General features: G+C 35.4%; 1 protein-coding gene across 5 annotated transcripts in view; it reads left to right on the top strand.

The window, feature by feature from the left end:
• Positions 1-20,492, top strand: part of PUM2 (pumilio RNA binding family member 2) — a 90,896-nt gene that overhangs the window by 20,875 nt on the left and 49,529 nt on the right. For all 5 annotated transcript variants that reach the window (XM_090280943.1, XM_090280946.1, XM_090280945.1 and 2 more), the window contains exons 2-7: positions 3,327-3,395; positions 10,876-10,984; positions 15,169-15,356; positions 15,913-16,082; positions 18,878-19,148; positions 19,382-19,475. In XM_090280943.1, the coding sequence (XP_090137069.1) occupies positions 3,345-3,395; positions 10,876-10,984; positions 15,169-15,356; positions 15,913-16,082; positions 18,878-19,148; positions 19,382-19,475 (883 nt within the window). In that variant the 5' untranslated portion in view covers positions 3,327-3,344. The remainder of the gene's footprint in view (positions 1-3,326; positions 3,396-10,875; positions 10,985-15,168; positions 15,357-15,912; positions 16,083-18,877; positions 19,149-19,381; positions 19,476-20,492) is intronic.

Raw genomic sequence — 20,492 nt, 5'->3', positions numbered from 1 at the left:
TTAAACTCTTTGAGACCAGAGATCATATTTTAACTCAATTTTTTCTTTACAAAATCTTACACATTAAAGATACCCAGTAAAAGTTTACTGAATTAATGGAAGGATGAATGAAATATTTATTTTGTGAAAACTCTTAATGAAGCAGCTTTTCTAACAAGATTTAAGAAAGAAGAATAGTTTATTTGCTGCCACATATCTTTGATGTAGTATCTGTCCAGATCTTTTGCCTGTTTTTTAATTGGTTGTTTGTCCTCTTCTTACTTTTTAATAAGTTTTTAATATATTCTGAATACGATTCCTGTATTGCATATGTAATGTGTGAATATTTTTCTCCTGGTCTGTGATTTTTTTTTTTTTGTAGAGCATGCTTTTATGGAAATCAAATTTTTAGATATCAGGTTTTCTTTCTTGGACTCTGCTTCTGATGTTCAGCTAAAAACTAATTACCAAACAAGTTCACAGAGCTTTTCTCTGTTTTTCTAGAAGTTTTATAAGGTTAGGTGTTACATTTAGGTATGTATATAATCTTTTGTGAGTTAATTTTTATATTAAGGTGTAAAGTATGTGTTGAGTTCATTTTTTTACATAAAATGAGGTGTGGCAAAGGTAGGTTTGTACGCGAAAGTTTATTCTTGTATTATTAATTAGCTTATTAATTATTACATTATTTTCCATATGAACAACTGTAAACCTACTCTTGCCCATCCTGTATGGACATCCAATTGTTGAAGTGCCATTTGATAAAATGATTGAAGAGCTTTTCTTAATATCTAACTTTTGAATGTGTGTGCACTTGGTACTATTGTGTTTTATGTTACCTAATTCAGTTTTCGCAACAATCCATGTAGCAGCTGCTGGAGTTATGTTCCCTTGGGGAAACTGAGAAGAAACAGTTTAGGTTACTTGTCCAGAATCGTAGAAGTACTAGCTGCTAGAACTATAATTTGAATCCATTACTGTTCCCTTGTAAGCCATGTTAAGGAGTTTGAGCTTTATCTTTAAGCCAAGGATGAAAACATGGGAGTCACATGATCAGAGTACAATTCAGAAAGATGACTACATTTTTGGAGATTAGATTGTAGGATGGGAAGACAGGAGAGGATTGCAGTATTTTACATAAGAGATGATGGTGGTCTGAACAACCAGACAACTGAAAAATGGATAGATTTAAGTAAAGTAAGAGGTTGACTTTAGTGATTGGATATTGGTATGAGAAGAATTAAGTTAGAAGTGGGGAAGAAAGAGGAATAAAGTTGGAATTTCCTGTGGTGTTTCCAGGGATAGGAGGAAGAAGATAGTTGGAAATTTTGAAGAGGGGAGAGATTTGGTTTATAAGTCCAAATATGGGGGGGAAGGGTCCTAAAACAGAGTGAATGGTACTGCTCAGGACAAAGGTTAGAGAAGAGTTCCTTGTGTAGAATGCTAAGGGAACACTAACATTTATTTGCAAATTGAGGTGACAAATAGGAGACTGAGAAGAAGCAACTAGACACGTAAGTGAAAAAAAAGAATTATCATGGAGGACAAAGTAGCAACAGAGCGCTGTATTGCAGGAGGGGGGAGGAGTGATTTGTAACATCGAAATGCTACGGGGAATTTAGAAAGCGAGAACTGACGGGAGAAAAGAGCAGAATTGTAATGTAGAGCCCCACATTTTGAAGGCTGTGCATTTGTTTCATACCTAAGTGATTTTCTCCAGCAGTATTAAACACTAGGAGGCACAGGGCCTCTGACTCAAGAACACATTGTCACATAAAAGATAAAAAGCAATTAGCAATTTAAACTGTTTGTTAGACATGAAAAAATAGAAATAATGTTTTAGTTTTAGTTTGAGAAGCAAAAGGAATTATTCTTCAGGAAACCTGACTCTTAAAATTACAGCTGATTACCTTATATGTTGCTTTAAGGTAGAACTGAAGCATCACTTAAATAATTTCAGTGAAAATTTTTATTGGTATAATATCCAAAAATAAGGAAACGCTGAGAAATTTTGGAAAATAATTTGTAATAGGAACTGCAACAAAAAAGATAACTATATTTTAGTACTTGAGTTCGCTTCCTCTATTCTTTACTTTCCATATTTTTTTTTAGTTTAACTATTTTAATAACATTTACAGGAACAGCACAGAAGACAGACAATATTCAACATATGTATTTGCATTTAGTGCAAATTAGAAAAGCATAGTGAGTGGAGGGACTCTACTGTGTGATAAAAGTGCTACAGACACCATTTTGTAATTGTCATCAATAAAACATTTACTTCTTTTTTTTTTAATCAAATGGTGGCATTATCCAGAAAAAATCAACAGGTTTATTTATATTGCTATAAAGTTGAACTGAACTGAAACGTATTGACTTGCATTGTTGCTTTATGTCCCTGCATTTATATTTTAAAAATTCACACACAAGTTAAAATGGAACAGCTGCAAATACCCTATTTCTGTTCCCTATTTTCCACTTGCAGTGATATACTTAGGTACCTTTTGACCCCATGGGGAAAAAATACCTACTGTTCAGAACTACCAAGAACAGGAAGAAGAGAAAAACTTTTTTTTTTAAAGTGGATTCTTAAGCACGTTCTCTGCATATGTGATGTGCTAGCTGAATATTTTTTGGCATAATGGTTACACATTTGGCATGGGTAGCGCGCAGGTTGGTGTCTTCCAAAAGGCCAGCCAGGTAGGCCTCAGCTGCCTCCTGCGGCGCACCAGTGGCTGCACTTTCGGGGTTGCAGGTCTGTTCTGAAGTCCTGAGCAATTTCTCACATCAGCTCTGGAAGGGAAGTTTGTGAATCAGAAATTCAGGGGACTTCTGGTAACGTCTAATTTCATGAAGCGCCATGGTACCAGGCCTGTGCGGTGAGGTCTCTTCACCCCTCCAGTAGAGGGCGCACTCCTGCAAGCGGCTTTGGTAGCCAGTTGCTCCCTTGGGGCTTTACCACCAGTCACTTTGCGATTTGCCGCAGCCTGCTTTGTGTGAGCCATGGTATTATAAAGACCTCTCTGCTTACCTCCCTCCTCCTTCAGCTGGAGCTCGGTGAGCGCTGGCCTTAGAGAGCAGTGGTGGCTGCGACACAGTTGGCACCATCCATCTCGCTCAGGAAACTAGTAGGGTTTCTTTTGGCACACAGAATAACCCAAGATCCCTCCCCAGGTTTCCCACAGATTTCAGTGCAGATTGCTGTCACATGCTCTATTTAGGAAAACCTGTCTTCTCGCCCATCTTAGCTCAGGCTGTCAGTAGTAGCTTTAATATAATATAAAAATAGTTGACGCCATCTATTTACATTTTTCTTTCTACTAATTTTTGTTTTTGTTATTCAACAGGTTTGATCTGTGGATGAAATGAATCATGATTTTCAAGCTCTTGCATTAGAATCTCGGGGAATGGGAGAGGTAAATATTTATGAATGTTAAGAATGTTTAATTCACTTTGATTATTGGAGCCATTGAGACTTTAAACTGTAAATCTTGAAAATAGTGGTTAATGGTGCAGGTTTTTTAAATCTGAGATTATACAATTATGTAATGTGATTAACTTTTTTTGGTGAAATTTGTGCCTAGTTGATTTGGTTGACTTGGTTAAATAATGTATTATATTTTGGTAATGAATTATAAATACTTTGCTCTGAAAAGAGCCTTGATTCTTGTCCTTCTGTTTTATATATGTATGCTGTTCACTTTAGCCATACTTATTGTTTACTATTCTCTCTTCCAAAAATCTCTCGGTGTTTGCTCTTTGCTTAACAAACTTCTAAGACTCCACAAGATTACTAAAAAGATGCTTATCTGTTGTCCCATTGCTATCTGCAGTGGAATTATACTTCTTCATCTGACTTCTTGTAGCCCTTTATTTATACTTTATTATATTACTGGTTAAAGTTTATTGTTTTATATTAGTTTCCTTAGTAGCTTGATAGCTTCAAATGACTAGCACACAGTGGGCTCTCTAAATGCTTTTTATCAGTCCTGTTAATCTATGACTCATTGGGGCATCCCATTTGACTTTATCATTAAATAATGTAAGACATCAAAAGTACTTAGTTTTCTACATACCTAGCGAATATTTAGAGAATTTTAATTGATGGAAACCCTTGTGGTCACATCCTTATTTTGTCATGTTTTACAGAACTCACATAGCGTGGACTTTGATAAAAGAAAATAATGGTGAACAACCCTAAAATGTGTAATTAATTGCTTGCTCCTGGAGATTATTTTACTTTGGTAGATTAGAGACCTTCATGAGACTCACTCCATCCAATGCTGTGCTCTTCAGATGCAGAAAAAGAGTCTAGTGACTCCTCTGGACCACAAGAGGGCACCCTGCAGCTAGCTAACCCTCCCCTTCTCCAGAACAGCGTTTTCCAAAGAGTTTGTCATTTTCAGAGGACTGATTTAAGGGTGAGTTAAGGTGCTTAAGCATAAGTATTGCCAGAGTAAATTTGTTAGTTCAGTGCATAACTAAAATTCTGGGCCCTACAAAAACTTGAGAGGGAATAATTTTTTTAGTTAGAACTGCAGGTTTGCTGCAGTGCAGTGGAGGCTGCTTAGGCATCATTTACCCTGTGGGTGAATGAAAAGGAGCAGTCGAAAAGGGCTTTTGTTGTTTTCCCTGCTGCTTGTTTTCTTTGGTCTTTAGAAAACAGAATAACATATTTTAAAAGCCACTTTGAATAGTATTTCAGCTTACTCTGTGAAAACTTGAACTTAATGATTTTTTTTTAAGAGCAAGTCAAGTCACACCCTTACCTTAATACTATTTAGGCATCTCCGCCCCCAGCACTTCCCAAGTCTGCATTGTGAATATATTTACAAATTGGGTTTTTTCTCCTCCTTTTCTGAATAGTGTTTGTAAATCCTAAGATGTCTTTGCACTTTAAAAAGATGTCATTGTCAGAACAGTAGTTGAAAGAGTTCAGTTAGTTATTTGAGGATAGAGGAGGGATATCTGAGGTTTTTGGAAAAGAGAGAAGTGGGGGATGAATAGTATGTGATACTATGTTAAATGATCTAAGCTTAAATGTAGGCTTTCTTAATGCAAATGTCAAATGCAGAGTAAAAGTGGCTAGGTTTAGACTGCTTTTAGACTGCCTTTTTTTGGCATATAGCAGCAGGTCAGTGCTTCTTTGACCTTCGTCTACTAAAAATGTACCTGTAAATAAGCTGTTATTCACTAATTAAGTTTTTTCTTAACAGTTTACAAACTAATTCTGTTACCTCTAAGACGTAGCTCAGAAACCTGCCAGGTTTCTGTCTCTGGGTTCTCTCTCCCACAAGCCTTTCTATTATCTCCCCTCATCTCACAGGCAGCAGGGAACCTTCTGGGATTTCCTTCTTTGCCTGTCTCTCTCTCACCAGTCTTCTCCTCCTTTCCTGACAGGTGAGGTGTTTTTGTTTTTGTTTTCTCCCAGAATCCATTTTAATAAATTAAAACAGCCTTGAGTGTCTGGTTTTTGCGTTTTCTGAAATTGCTTGTTTCTTTTTTTAATGTAACATCCTTTTTGAATGGATTGGCCTATTCTTGACTTTTTCTTTAAAAAATAAAGTGTCATTATTATGTCTTAAGTTGTTGTCAATCTCTAATGTACAAAGCACTGCATTACTTACAGACCTATTTTCGCTGTGTATTGGTTTATGTAGATGATGCCCATCAGAAGGGCAGTCTCTTCTAGTTGTTCATTCAGAAATAGAAACAGATTTGTATTCATCCATTCATAAACTCATTCTTGCCATTTTTTTTTCCATGACACATTATCATCAAAAAACCTACCTATTTGCATTATGTCATGTGGCCTAAAAAGAGCAAAGCTAATCCATATAGTGTTTCAAACTACTGCAGAAGCACATACCTATTATTTTCATATATATATATCTATAATACACACACATACACACACTCTTGACATATAAATACTAAATTCTTGTTTCTTTTTTAGATAAAAAGAAAGAGGCCCCTACCTGGAATTCTTTAGGGAACCCAGAATTTAAATTACTGGGTTAATTAAATGTGTTTTATTATGGGAGTATTTTTATAGCTTACTATCATAAATGTTGCTTTCTTTTTTGTTTTCTGAAACAATATTTAAAGAAAACTTTTTTAATGTATGTACTCAGATCCCAGGTAGTGTGGTGAAATAGAAAACATTATGTAAAAGAGTAAGAAGAGTTCTGTTTTCTCTCAAATCTATCTCTAGAGCTATATGACCTCGAGTAAGAATGATTTCTTTGATGATAGTAATTAGAATATTATTTTGTATGACTGACCTGTTTCACTCAGTGCTTTAGCTCTGAGCTGAGCTTTTAGGGGTAAGTAGAATGGAAACCAGCTATTTCCAATAGGGTTTAAATACCTGAGCATAGTTTTGTCTGCATAAATCCCTATCTTAATTTAATCTTAAACTTCATCCACTATCATGAGTACCCACATATGGGCTGAATATCATGATAATACCTTAAACTGTTTTATTCATTATATCTAGTGCTGGCCTATTACTGGACATTTTCAGAAACATAATGAATTAACACTAGGATTGAAAAGACCCATCTTCGGTGGTAGTTAAATGTAAAGACAGTAGGCCTCAGCATTCAACAGCTGGTTTCAAATCTCAATGCTGCCATTTACTAGCTATATACAGGTGGGGCAAACGTAGGTTTACAGTTTAGGTAGGAAATAATACAATAATTAATAAAAATAAAACGAGAATAAACTCTGTTTCATGCACTCACAACTGTAAATCAACTTTTGCCCTGCCCTGTATTAAAGAATTCACACTTTTGGTAATGGATATAACCTAATACGTGTGTGTCTGCTATGAGCTAGATGCTATTCTAAACAGTTATGTGACTTCATTCGAGCCTCTTAGAAACTCTGACAGTAGTTTTATTATTATTAGTCTTTCTTTGCCAATAAAGAAACTGAAGCTCAAATGGTTAGTTAACTTGCCCAAGACCATGTAATAGTGTTTGAATGGCAATTTGGACTCAGTGTACCTTGACTATTTACGCATGTAATACTGGTTCCCATTGGAAGTATTTACTGGTGACATTAAGGGATATTAGGAATGGAGAAGATTTGGGGAAGTGGTATGATTTGAAAAAATTAAGAAGCATTGATCTTTTATTAACAGAAAAGATTAAAGTTTAAGAAAAGCACCATTTGGGGCTTACTAGGGAACTACTTTGTGTCTTTTGTCCTCTACACATTTAATTATTAACATCTGTGCCTGTCTTTCATGAACTTCCCGTTATAGTCACCTTACATTCTAATTTGCCCAGATAGTCCAGATACATATCTTTTTTAAAAAATATTTTATTTATTTATTTTTAGAGAGGGGGGAAAAGAGGGAAAGAAACATCAATGTGCAAGAGAAACATTGATCGGTTGCCTCTCGCACACCCCCAGCTATAGACCTGGCCTGCAACCCAGGCATATGGCCTGACCCAGAATTGAACCAGCAACTTTTTGGTCCACAAACCAATGCCCAATCCACTGAGCCACACCAGCAAGGGCGATACATATCTTTTTTTTAATGACATAATTATTAATAACACCTTCCTTCTGCCCTGGCCTGTATGGTTTAGTTCATTGGAGTATCAGCCCATAAACTGAAAGGTCACAGGTTGGATTCCCGGTTAGTGCACATGCCTAGGTTGTGGGTTTGGTCCCCAGTTGGGGCACATGCAAAAGGCAACCAATCAGTGTTTCTCTCCCTTCCTCTCCCTTCCTCTCCCTCCCTTCGCCTCTCTCTAAAATCAATAAACATATCCTCAGGTGAGGATTTAAAAAAAAACAAAACCCACCTTTCTCAAAACTGTCCTAGATTGTATAGTTTATGAACACCTTAATTTAAAACACCATAATGTAGACATACAGCATTTAAATCCCATAATTCTTAGGATTATGTTAATTTGGCTGGTTTGTTGATTTTACATAGCAAATTATACTGGAAAAATCTGAAGTTTAAGTGCACTTCATATCATAGACTAGCTGGAGTGTATTTTGAGACAGTATACTATGGTTTTGACTGATTTCTTGGGGATGGAGAGGGCAAGCTATAAGTGCTTCTTGAAGAAAAGAACTGATAAAACGGCAGATTGTGGAGCAATGAATTTGTATGTCCACCCAATCTTTTCTGAGTTGGAAGGACAGGAGGAGTGAGTTGACAAAAAATACTGAGTTGCCTGACCTTGGTTTAGAGCTTTTGTGAATTAGGGAACTAATACGAAGTGATATGGGATCGTGTATTTTGCAGATCTTCAAGGTCTGTTGTTTTCTGTAATGTGCTTCCCTGTTTCTACTACAGTAAAAGAGTCTCCAGGGGCAAATATCTATTTTTATTGCAGTTTCAGCCAGTGTACCGCTTAATCTTTTTTTTTTAACCTTTTATCCTGAATTGTTGCCTTTATCTTTATTTAGTCCTTTAAACTTATTCTTGGTCACCAGCTGTTAGTTTCTGTAAAAGTATTTGAAATCAGTGTCTAAACTGTCACAGAAAGCTGTTTCTAGAATGTTGGTAAAGACCTTTGCTAGAAGTGTTAATTTTATTAACTACTAAATTATTTTCCTGTGCGTGATAACTTAGAAATGTTTGCAAATTTAAGAGATGTTTATAGCACAGTGGTTGGCAAAAAACGGGCACGCTGGGTTGGTGCTTGACGTCGATTTCTCCCGTAGTTGTGCAGTGTGTGCTTTAAAGCGATGGTCAGTGCCTGAAGCTCTACAGAGCCTTATCCCCAAGGACTTTGATTTTACAACACAGAAAACCCAGATTAGTTTGTTCTAGCCACTTCTATGTCTGTGATAAATGCTTCTGTTAAACTGTTACAACTTTATTTTTGATTCCTTGTTTTCTTACTGATGTTGTAGCATTTTTCTTCATGGAGTACGGGATAAAAGCGTGTCACTATTCTCTGACCATTTTGTCATTTTCTTCTTCCTAAAGTAGCTCATTTACACAGTATTTTTAAGGGGTTAACTTGGGTTTTATAATACTATGAATAAAGATTCGATTATTTAAATACATTAAGTACGGTGTTTTAGTATCGTATTACTGGTTTTGTTTTTTTGTTTCCATATTTACATGAAACCTTTGTCATGAGTTTTTTAAATTGAAGGAACAGAGATTGTATTTTACTGGGATCCTTGGTAAAGGAGTTTATTTTTTAAAATATCTAAACTTTAAATACATATTATTTGCAACCCAGGAAGATCTGAACATGGAAAAACTTATCTTTTTTAAAATAGCAGAAGTTAATTTCCTTTAAAATTAAAAACGAAAATTTAGAAAGATCTGTAGATTAGGAACATGCCCAAATTGAATTTTCCCCACTCTTCAAAGCAGCTCCTCTTTTGCTCTTGGTTAGTTAATAGTACCACTATTCAGCTTGTCACCCAGGTTTTCAAGTTTTGTCCTTATCACACCCCTCCCCTGACTGCATTCATGTTTCATAGACCGTCAGATGTTTCTCATATCCATTTTAGTTCCTTGGTTCTTCTGACGGTGCCATTTCAGTTCTTGTCATCCTCACCCTGTGTCTTAGTTCTACACTGACCTCCTCACCTCTAGGGTATCCTTTGTTCCTAATGACTTACAACTTGAGTTGTTTTCTAAAACATAGTGTCACTCTTGCCAGCCACTCGATTCTCTTTGGCTTCAATGTAGTATGCACTTTCTTTGGCATGTCGACAAGGTTCCTAATAATCTGACCTGGGTAGTTTTATCAGCATCAACTCTAGCCTTCCTCCATCTGTTCTTTCATGGTCTGTTCCACACACACTGCATTTATCACGTCATGCCTTTGTTTATGGTTTCCTTTGTCCTCCTCACCTTCCACTCACGCTTGGAACCCCCAACACACAGTCTTATCTCTCAGACCCAAGTCAGCTCTTACTGTTTATTTTATTATAGTTAACTTACATGTTTCTGAATTCTCTGAAGATAAGATCTCCATGCCCTCAAGGAGGGAAACAGATCATTTAGTGTGCAGTCAATAGAGGTATATACAGGTTTAATTATGAGCACCGAAAGACTGGGCCGAGAGGCGTGGGAGCCTGACAAGTGCTTATTTAAAATGAGAAACTCACATCTCAGAAAACCAGTCTGTTCTTTTCAAATAAACATATTCATAATACAGTTCCTGATTGTCGGGGAAGGTAAAGAGGAAAGAGCTGGATGGATATTAAAGTATCATTAGGAATTGGCCAAATGTATATTTTGAGTAATCAGGGAATGGCTGTATCAGCACAGCTTTTATGTGCTGTGTATGTTGCAATATAGAATAGATAGAGCACAGAGCTTTGAGATTGTTATCTCAAGGGTATTTGAGGGTCTTTTCTATGTGTCTCTTCCACTATCTCTAGCTACCTGATTTAGAATTGATAGGTTACTAGTATTCAGGACCTAGGAAGAGTAGTGAAGTTCACTTCCATTGATTAAGTGAGAATGAAAATATATTTTCCGTCAAGGAAGCTATAGGATAGGAGGTGATCTAAGGACTGTATTTGGAAAAAAAAGAAAATTTTTATCATTGTATAGGTATTTTTATCATATAATCTGTATTGAGTTAGAATTTAGATGAAACTGAAAAATTTATAAAGAAAATCACATGACATTCAACCAATATGTGTTTTTAAAATGTTGAAAATCAGGACAAATCGGATGTTGACTTTGATTTAATGTTTAGATCTAGAATCATTAGAGCCGGTAAGTAGGAAGTTGTTTTCCTCTTGAGACAAATTTCGGTAATAGGTAACTCTGAATTTTCATTAGCATTGAAACTAACTTGTACACATGGGTGGTAAGTTTGCTTTCCTCTGTATGTTAGTTCTTTGTAATTAGAATAAAATTTAAATTAATATTTTTCTCTTCCCAAATAGCTTTTGCCTACCAAAAAGTTTTGGGAACCTGATGATTCAACAAAAGATGGACAAAAAGGCATATTTCTTGGAGATGATGAATGGAGAGAGACTGCATGGGGAACTTCTCGTAAGTTTTTAGTGTATATGTGAGAATTATGGATTTATTTGAATTTTTCAAAAACCCTGCCTACTCCCAGACAGTAGTTAAAAATCTGTGATGTCTCTGTTGAAGATTTCATTAATCATTATAACGCACATTTTCCTATGTAATTTGACCCTTATTTAATGGTTCACTTATTGATTAGAAGTACTTGTCAATAAGATTTTATTAAGTTTTTATTTGAAGTGAAAACTGATAATAAAATTCCGAATTTCCATTAAAGTAGTGGATACATTAACCATAGAGGTTTTCCATTTTTAATTGTATTAGAGGACAGTGACTGAATTATCTAAGTGTAGTTCAGTCTAGTTTTATTAGACATCAACCACATCCATAAAGGAAGTAAACTTCCTCAGTAGGGTAGAATTCCCAGAAAGGGAGCAGACTTTGAATATTTTGATGTCTATAAGTAGGGGAAAGAGACTTAGGTACAAGAAACTTTTAAGAGAAAAGGAACTGGTATGTAAGGAGTATAATTCACAGGAGTGGCAGTATTTATTGATAAGTTCAAGAGCATAGTTACATTCTTAAAATAGTATTGATTATATTTTTAAATGTTTCTGATTAGTAAAATTTGAGAGATGTACACTTGAAGCTATCAACATGTATTTTACCGATAACTTTTTTTATAACTAAGTTTAATGCAGCTTGCTAAAGCTATAGAAAATGACCAAAGTAACATAAAAACAAATTTGTGGGTAATAATTATCAAATTAACCATATATTATGAGTGTAAATTACCAGGTAGTTTTTTATTTTCCAAATCATTAAAATATGTTAAAAGATTTTAATGTTCTTTGCACTTTGAAACTAAAATAATTGCCCAAAACTTAGGAAATGCTTGAAAATTTTAGCCATTAATCCTCTTTATATTTTTCTTCTTTTTTTTTAACCCTACCTAAGGTCATGCTTGTTGATTTAGAGAGGGGAAGGAAGGGAGGGAGAGAGGGAGGGAAACATCAATCTAAGAGAGAAAAATGAATTAGTTGCCTCTGGTACACGCCCCAGCCAGGTCGACCCACAACCTAGGCATGTGCCCTGAACTAGGAATTGAACCTGTGACCTTTCAGTTTAGAGGACGACACTCCAACCAACTGAGGCTCATCGACCGGGACCTCTTTTGTTGTTGTTTGAATTTTAGTTTCAGGTGTACAGCATTGTGGCTAGACAATCATATACTTTACAACGAGGTCCCTACGATATTTCAAGAGCCCAGCTGGCACTGTACATAATTACTGCAGTGTTATTGACTGGATTCCCTCTCTGTGCTCTGCACCACGGGACCATTTTGTGACCACCAGTTGGTAGTCCTTCATCCCTTCACCTTTTCACCCAGCTCCCCAACCTCTCCTCACTAGCAGCCATCAATCTGTTCTCTATCAGTTAGTAATCTTTACATTTAAAATTGAAAAAGATTGAAAGCTTTGGTACTAATTTAGACTAAAGTTTCCTTAAAATAATGGGAATTTTCTTTGAGTTCAACCAATATGGTATTGTATTCTGAAACAGAAATAAATGAGATATGATCCTTGCCTCAAGGAATTTTTTGTTTGGATTTTAATCAACATGTATTAGATTAGAATCTTGATATAAATTTTTCGGTTCTGTGGACTGGGATACATTTTTTCCCACAAAAGGCACTTACTTTGCTAAAAGTCATGTGCTTGAAAACTTGTTTGAGGAGTTGAATAACTAATTACTTTATTTACCAGAACCAAGTATTTTTAAAATTATTTGAAAGCAAATCATCTTGAGCACATATGTTCCCTATATTTCTTTTTAATGTCAAATTTACTATTTTAGTTAATTCCTTGTACTGTGCCCTCTCAACTTAACATTTTTGTTCTATGGATAAACTTTGAAGATGAATATTAGTTTTTATTAGGAGACATGAGAAATGAATGGAATTATTTTATTTACTGAACAAACATTTATTGAATACCAAGCGTGTACAAATATGAATAACACATTCCTGTTTTAAGGGAATTGTTATTCTAAAAAAGATTTCTTTCCATGACTACAGGAGACTATAATATACATATTTTTTTCTCTGCTGAACTGAACTACTCGTGATTGTTAAATTTCATTTTGTTCTGGCACCTCCAGGTCTTTGAACATGGCTTGTTTCTCTTAACTGAAATGCTCACTCCACCCTCAACTAAACCAATTCCCCGCCACTCCCGCCCTTTAATTCTTGCCCTTCCCTTTGTGTTTCACTCTAAGACTGAGAAGTATTGATATCCCTTTGTTCTTTTTTTTTTTTTCCCCCTAAATAATCTTCATCCGAGGACATGCTTATTGACTTTAGAGGGAGGGAGAGAAACATCAATGTGAGAGACGCGAGAGAGCAACTTGAATCGGTTGCCTCTGGTCCCCTCGCCGACCAGGACCCCACCTAGAGCTTGTGTCCTGACCAGGAATCCAACCCATGGCCTTACTGTTGATGGGAGGACACTCCTACCAACTGAGCCGCACTGGCCAGGACCATTTTATTCTTGTGATATACTGCATTGTTTTTATTGGAGCACTTTTACTCTATTGTGATTGCCTTCTATTAAACCTATAATCTTTGAGGGCAGGGACTGTCTTGTTTGTTCTTGCATAGAAGAGACAGTAAATCAGTGTTTGAACTGGGTGAATAAATAGGTGAATGAGCAAATAAATAATGACTAATCTCTTACGGATAAAGGTACTGAAATAGGAATGTTATAATATAGTATAATAAAAGTAGCAATCATTTTAAAATTATTATAGTTAATGAAATGATGACAGAGTATTTCTGCGATATGGTTCAGCCCTTTGAGGCTAGACCTAATATTCAGTATTGAACATGTTCACAAAAAAGTCAAAGGTAGCTGACAGCCTTTTAGGTCCTCAAAAAAAAATTGTTTTTTCAAATCTGTGTGAATGTTGCCTCAAATTTTTTACTATATTTGTATTCCGTTTACTCTCACATCTTAAATACTGCCTTTTCTTTTGTCACAGAAATATGTAGAAAAGGTATTCGTACTGGATGAATAAATTTTTGTTAAACAAAAATAGGAAATGGAAGACTTTTAAACTACAGTGGGAGGGATATTTTTAAAATATTCCTTAGGTAAGACTTAGTTTTTACACCAAGAATAGAAAATTCTGTGTTATTACTAGTTTTTTCCAACTGCAGTGTTTGTGTTCCTCGCCGCGCAGCCATGTGTTCTGCATCTGTCCGGCGCGTAGCAGTGAGCTTTGGACGTGCTTCTGCCTGTTTGGGAGGAGTTATCTTTATTCTAGAATCAGTCTCTAAAGGTTTTTGTTTTGAAATGTTAAAAATCACCAAAAGAATTTATTCTTCAGTTACAGTTGACATACAATATTATATTAGTTTCAGGTATACAACATAGTGCTTTGATATTTATATAACTTACAAAGTGATCAATAAGCCTAGTGCTTTTCTGACACCGTATGTACTTATTACATTATTATTGATTATATTCCCTCTACTGTACTTTACATTCCCATGACTACTTTTATAGCTGGCAATTTGTACATCTTAATCTCTGTACCTTTTCCACCCATTTCCCCTCCCCATCTGGCAGCCATCAATTTGAAGAAGCTTAGGTGTTTTTTTTTTTTTTTATCCTCATCTGAAGACATCTTTATTGATTTTTAGAGAGAGAGGAAGGGAGGGAGGGAGAGAAACATTGATAGGTTGCCTCCTGTACACACCCTGACCCGGGATCGACCCTGCAACCTAGGCATGTGCCCTGACCAGGCATTGAACCCGCAACCTTTTGGTGTACAGGGCAACGCTCCAACCAACTGAGCCACCCGACCAGGGCTGAAGAACCTTAATTTTTTAATAAGGTGTTTATGGGCAACTGAGCCTTCAGTTTAATGTTTCTCCAGTGACCTTTTTGGTTGACATGTTTAAAAAAAAACAAAAACAACAACTTCACTTCAGCTTTTACCTGTTCTTTACCAATAGGCTCTTTATATTGGCTCTGTATATGTGCCCAGGCAAGTGAGTCTCCAAAGAATGAAAACCTTTTTATAAAGATGATAATAACATTCAAAATTTAAAAAAATATATTTATTTTCCTTATTCTAGTATGTAAGTGACATTTGGTTAGTTTAAAAATATAATGTGTAATTCCATTCTTTCTTCCAAACAGACCATTCAATGTCCCAGCCTATTATGGTACAGAGAAGATCTGGACAGGGTTTTCATGGAAACAGTGAAGTAAATGCAATACTGTCTCCGCGATCAGAAAGTGGAGGCCTTGGCGTGAGCATGGTAGAATATGTGCTAAGTTCTTCTCCTGCTGATAAATTGGATTCTCGATTTAGGAAGGGAACTTTTGTAAGTATTTTGAATAAAGAAATATTTAATAATTGCTTCGTGGTTATTTGGTGATCTTTAAGTCAGTTATCTTCCTGGAGCTGAAGGAAGGTGTGTAGCTGATAGTGTTCTGGCCGTCTTCTCTCGGCCACTTCCTGAAATACACGGGCAGTAGAACCACCGGGAATGTGTGTTGTCTTAGCCATGTTACAAAAATCAAACTGTATTAATTACAGTACATAATTTTTGAGATTAAAATGGCTTATTTGTGGTAGTGCTTAATCTGAAAGTAACTTAACAAAACATCTATGCGATAAATAGAATTTTAATCTTGTTTGTGGTGTTACTGCTTTTCCAGCACCGCTATAGTTAAGGTTGCCTTAGCCCTTCTGTTATAAATCACTGGTTTGTACTCAATTTTTTTGGCCTTTCATAAATTAGTTGACTATAAAATTAAAGTAAGACTCAATGCTTTTATTGTTTACTTGCACCATAGTGTAGTTTCAGGTCACCTTACGGTGCCCTTTTTTGTGTGTTCTATTACATACTCAGAATCAAACAGATTCTTTTTCCTCAGGGCACTAGAGATGCTGAAACAGATGGACCTGAGAAAGGAGATCAAAAAGGCAAGGCTTCTCCATTTGAGGAGGATCAAAACAGAGATCTTAAACAAGGAGATGATGATGATTCTAAAATAAACGGCAGAGGTTTGCCCAATGGAATGGATGCCGATTGCAAAGATTTTAAGTAAGAGTTTAACTTTCTCAAGAAGAAAAGCGTATCTCTTTAGAGATTATTACTACTCGCTAATGTGACTGATGTAGACATTTTTTTCAATTTTGGTTTATTTTATTTCCCTTTGTACCTTGTGTTAATTTGGAGAAAGATTTAATTTTTTTATACAGATAGTAATGATTTTGAGCCATTGTTTGAAAAAATAATTCTTCAAAATAGTCTCTCAAATAATGCATTCCATCGAAGGAGTAATGTTAGAAGCTGCTGTTACCTTCCTGCTAATACGGTAGTCTCCATTTTAACTTTTTCTTCCCTGCTACAATATGAATTTTAGGTTTATTCTGTGATTTTTCCTGGAAGACTTAGGGTTGCTCTTGAGCACCTTTCTGTGGAGTTTCCTCTTTTTATCCCTGTATTGTATTTCCTACCCTTAATCTTGGAAATGAGGAAACATAATTAATTAGCTCTTTGGATTTGTAACCTTTCTGTGAGTTTGTACTAATACTTAACATCCCTGCAGTTGGGAGGTGGGGAATATATTAAGAGACTTCAAAAAGTTAGCTTTAACCTCGGAATTCTGTTAGTTGTAGGTTTTGAGGTGTCTCTATGGTAGTTAAGTATTTTCTTCTAGTCTTTGGTCTTAGACTAAGCAACACACCTTTGTCTAAATATTATGGAGTTGTTTCTTCGTACTGATTTTCTACACTTTATACTTCAGTAGTCAGATGCTTTGGGGTGTGTACCTAAAAGTGAGCCATTTCTTTTGAAATTTTGTGAACCATGGGATCTCAGTTAATGTAGGTACATGTGGGTGCTACACTTTTACATTCATTGCCCTTAATTATCAAAAGCAGGGTAACAATGGCTCTTAAAAAGTGTTATTTATATTTGTTCTAAGTGCAAAAAAGCATCCAAAACCAGTAAACCTCTTTTGACAAGAAATAAAGTTAATGCTAGTCTATTTGTTTTAGAACCTTATCTTAATTTTGCCCTTCTGCTATTACCTAATCTAAGTTTTGGTCAAGGGCATGCATTTAAAACTGAGTTGATTATAAACCCTTCAGTGTATACGTTTATAATTGAAGTGTTAATACACCATTAACTATAGCAAGAAAAGAGCACCACTAATAGCACAGTGACTTTTTTCTGTACTTTTCCATATTAATATGAACTTGACTTAGAATTTTAATTTTATTCCTTTAAGTTTGCAATATGTATTTAAATTGTTTATGGATTATTTTTGATACAGTATTGTACTTGACCTATGACTGTGGCCATATGGTCTTGATGCTGCATATTGTTAATATGTACAGTAACTGATCAGTCATCAATATGTATATTACAAGAGTAGAACTGAAATGAATGAAAGAACTGTAGCAGGCTGTCCTTTTTTTTTTTCATTACTTGGCTGATTTTTTCACCCCATGTATTCTGAATAATAAACCTTTGTAGTATTCACATGGAAAATTAGATATGGTTAAAGGGGAAGGGAGTTTGAAATTTCTTCTAATGTATGGGCAGTAGTTAATTTTTAAATAAAATGTGTAAGTTCACCTAATTATCTGGGAAATAATTCTTATATGTAATTCCGTAATCACTTTGTAAAATGTTCTGTATGTGTTAGCAAATTTATCCCAATGTAAAGTACATGAAGATGGGGGGCAGAGTTACATAAGTGTAACAGTGGCATTGAAAGCCAGGGAAAAGCTATTGCCATTTGTTCAGTGCACTTATATAGTACTCATGAACATACTGTGAACTCATGGTTCCTCAAAACAACTTATTTCTTGTGAGGTAAGGATCTTATATAAACTATTTCTGTAAAAGAAAACAGACTGTAAATGAGGATTAAGTCTAAAAATAAAGTTTAGACCATGAGGGATTTCAATTTAAAAAAAGGAGTCATTGTTTTAAATTTAGTTCAATGGTAGTTAATTTTGGGGGAAAGTTAAAGAGGCTAGTCAGTAGAAAAATACTTTTGATAAATGTTATACATTTTCATTTTTTTCTGATGATTTAACTAAACTGGAACAATTTGGTATTGTAAAGATGCTACCACACTGGAGAACTATCATACTGGGTTTTCACAAAATAGTTTTTTTGGGTCTTTTTTGTTTGTTTGTTTTGGGGGTTTTTTGTTTGTTCCTATTAGCTGGAACCACAAGGTCATCTCTTTTTGTCTCTTCAGTAAGGAAACTGAAGCCTGGAAGATGAAATTATTTGCTCAAAACCATATCCAAAGTTAGGAGTCAGCCTTTTGTCTTAGTTCAACTCCCTTTTTCTGTTGTATTCTACATTCTACACCCTTAAGTCATGAGGCTTTAACGATCCTGTGTGTCCAGTTTGCTTTTGAAATAGTATTAAGCAGGATATTATGGCAAAATTTTGTGCTGCTGGTGAGCAGGACAGGAGGATAGTGGTGGGTGTCAGTGTTGAGCTTTTCTGTATTTATCACTTACAGTCTGCTGTTTATACCTACTATTCATTTTGTCTGCTTAGCTAATCTAAGCGTTAAGTTGTGGTATTGGCTATTTTTATCTGTAAAATTGAGTTATATCTTCATGCTCTTCAAATTGGGGAGAATATTCATTAATAATTTTTAAAAATAAAACCGTGTCGGTTCTTGAGAAGAATTTAGATTAGACAGAAAAAATATATAAAGTGAAATGGTTAGTGACCTGGGATGCTTGATTTGCTCTTTTATTTTACAAACATTTTTTTTTTTCTGATTTTCCTCTTTTCCCATTTCAACTTTTGACTCAAATTGTTACTTTTACTCACAATGCCTTTCTATTTTCTCTATCCAGTCGTACTCCTGGAAGTCGTCAAGCCTCTCCAACTGAAGTAGTTGAGCGCCTGGGCCCCAATACTAATCCCTCAGAAGGATTGGGGCCTCTTCCTAATCCTACAGTTAGTAAACCACTTGTTGAAGAATTTTCAAATCCTGAAACTCAGAATCTGGATGCCATGGAACAAGTTGGTCTGGATTCCTTGCAGTTTGACTATCCTGGTAATCAGGTACCAATGGACTCTTCGGGAGCTACTGTAGGCCTTTTTGACTACAATTCCCAGCAGCAGGTAAAGCATGCCCCTCGTTTAAAGAAGCTCCTCTTGCCTGTACTGGTAGAGCCTGAAGTGCTGTGAGACATTGATGGGGGTGGTTCCTGAACACTTGATGTTTCATTGAGTAAAATGTCCTTGTAGTTGAGAAGGTGATTCAAATAAGTGTTTAGAGTATTCTCTTTCCAGTTTTCTAAATAGAAATGTAATGCTTTGAGACTAATCTTTGTATTAAATATTTTCCCTAATAGCTCTTTCAAAGGACTAATGCACTAACAGTTCAGCAGTTGACTGCAGCTCAACAGCAGCAATATGCATTAGCCGCAGCTCAGCAGCCTCATATAGGTGAGTCTTTGTAAGTTACCATTTTGATTATACTTAGAAAATTCTTTGTTAAAGTATTTAGATGCTTTATTTTTCTTTTACAGAATGGTGTTATTTCATTACTCTTTGACACATCTCATTCAGATCAAGGATTAATAAATTAAATGGTAGGAGTAAAGAGTTAGTAGGGAAGAATTGTTTCTAATTATTATTTGTATCCTTGGTTAAATAAAAATAATTGTAACTCAATGAAGTTCAAATTAATTATGTCCAAGTCAGAATGTTTATTTTTAAAATGGTTTAAAATTTTTTTTTTAAGGTCTTTGACCTTTAGTCTTTAATGTAAATTATTACGACACATTTGTTAACTACTCAAGTTCAAGTATGTGTTGTCTGTGTTGAGGTTTTTAAGTTGCAAAAAGAGTGCAAAGGTTCCCCAGCTACACCTTACATAATTGAAGTACAGTACCAAAACCAGGAATATGACATTGATAAATGTGCTTATATCATTTTACATCATTTTATCACATGTGTAGATTCATGTAACCATTTTTATGCCTCTCTGATTTTGGTCAAACTTGATTTATTTCCTGGTTGGAAAAGTTGTGAATACTCTACATCAGAATCCCTGAAAGGGGGATATGCTAAGTTGCTTCTCTTCCCTTAACTTTGTATTGTTCTCCAAGAGGCTTCCTAGGTCCCAGATTTTATTTTTGGCTTTAATCAAAGATAACCACAGATTTCTAGATGACTTCTCATAGCAGCATGCATGCTGGACCTGTTTCTCTTCTCTTTGCCCCGGTGTCCTTTATCTCTATACTTAGTCCTTCCCTCTCTTTCTTAGAAATGTACTGAATTTTGTCTGTTCATGGGCAGCACAACACTATTTCTTAAGGCTTTATGGTGTATGTTTTAATATGTGACAGGCTAGTACAGCCATTATTGCTCTTAGGAGTTTTAAATTTTCTGTTCTTGCTTATGAACTTTAGAATTCACTTATTTGACTTCCAGAAGATTAAGGTAAAATTTCATTATTTT

This window comes from Furipterus horrens, unplaced genomic scaffold (genome assembly GCF_987537825.1).
Source record: "Furipterus horrens unplaced genomic scaffold, mFurHor1.1.pri manual_scaffold_6, whole genome shotgun sequence".
In the NCBI taxonomy this organism is placed as follows: domain Eukaryota; kingdom Metazoa; phylum Chordata; class Mammalia; order Chiroptera; family Furipteridae; genus Furipterus; species Furipterus horrens.
This window is presented reverse-complemented; position numbering and strand designations above follow the sequence as displayed.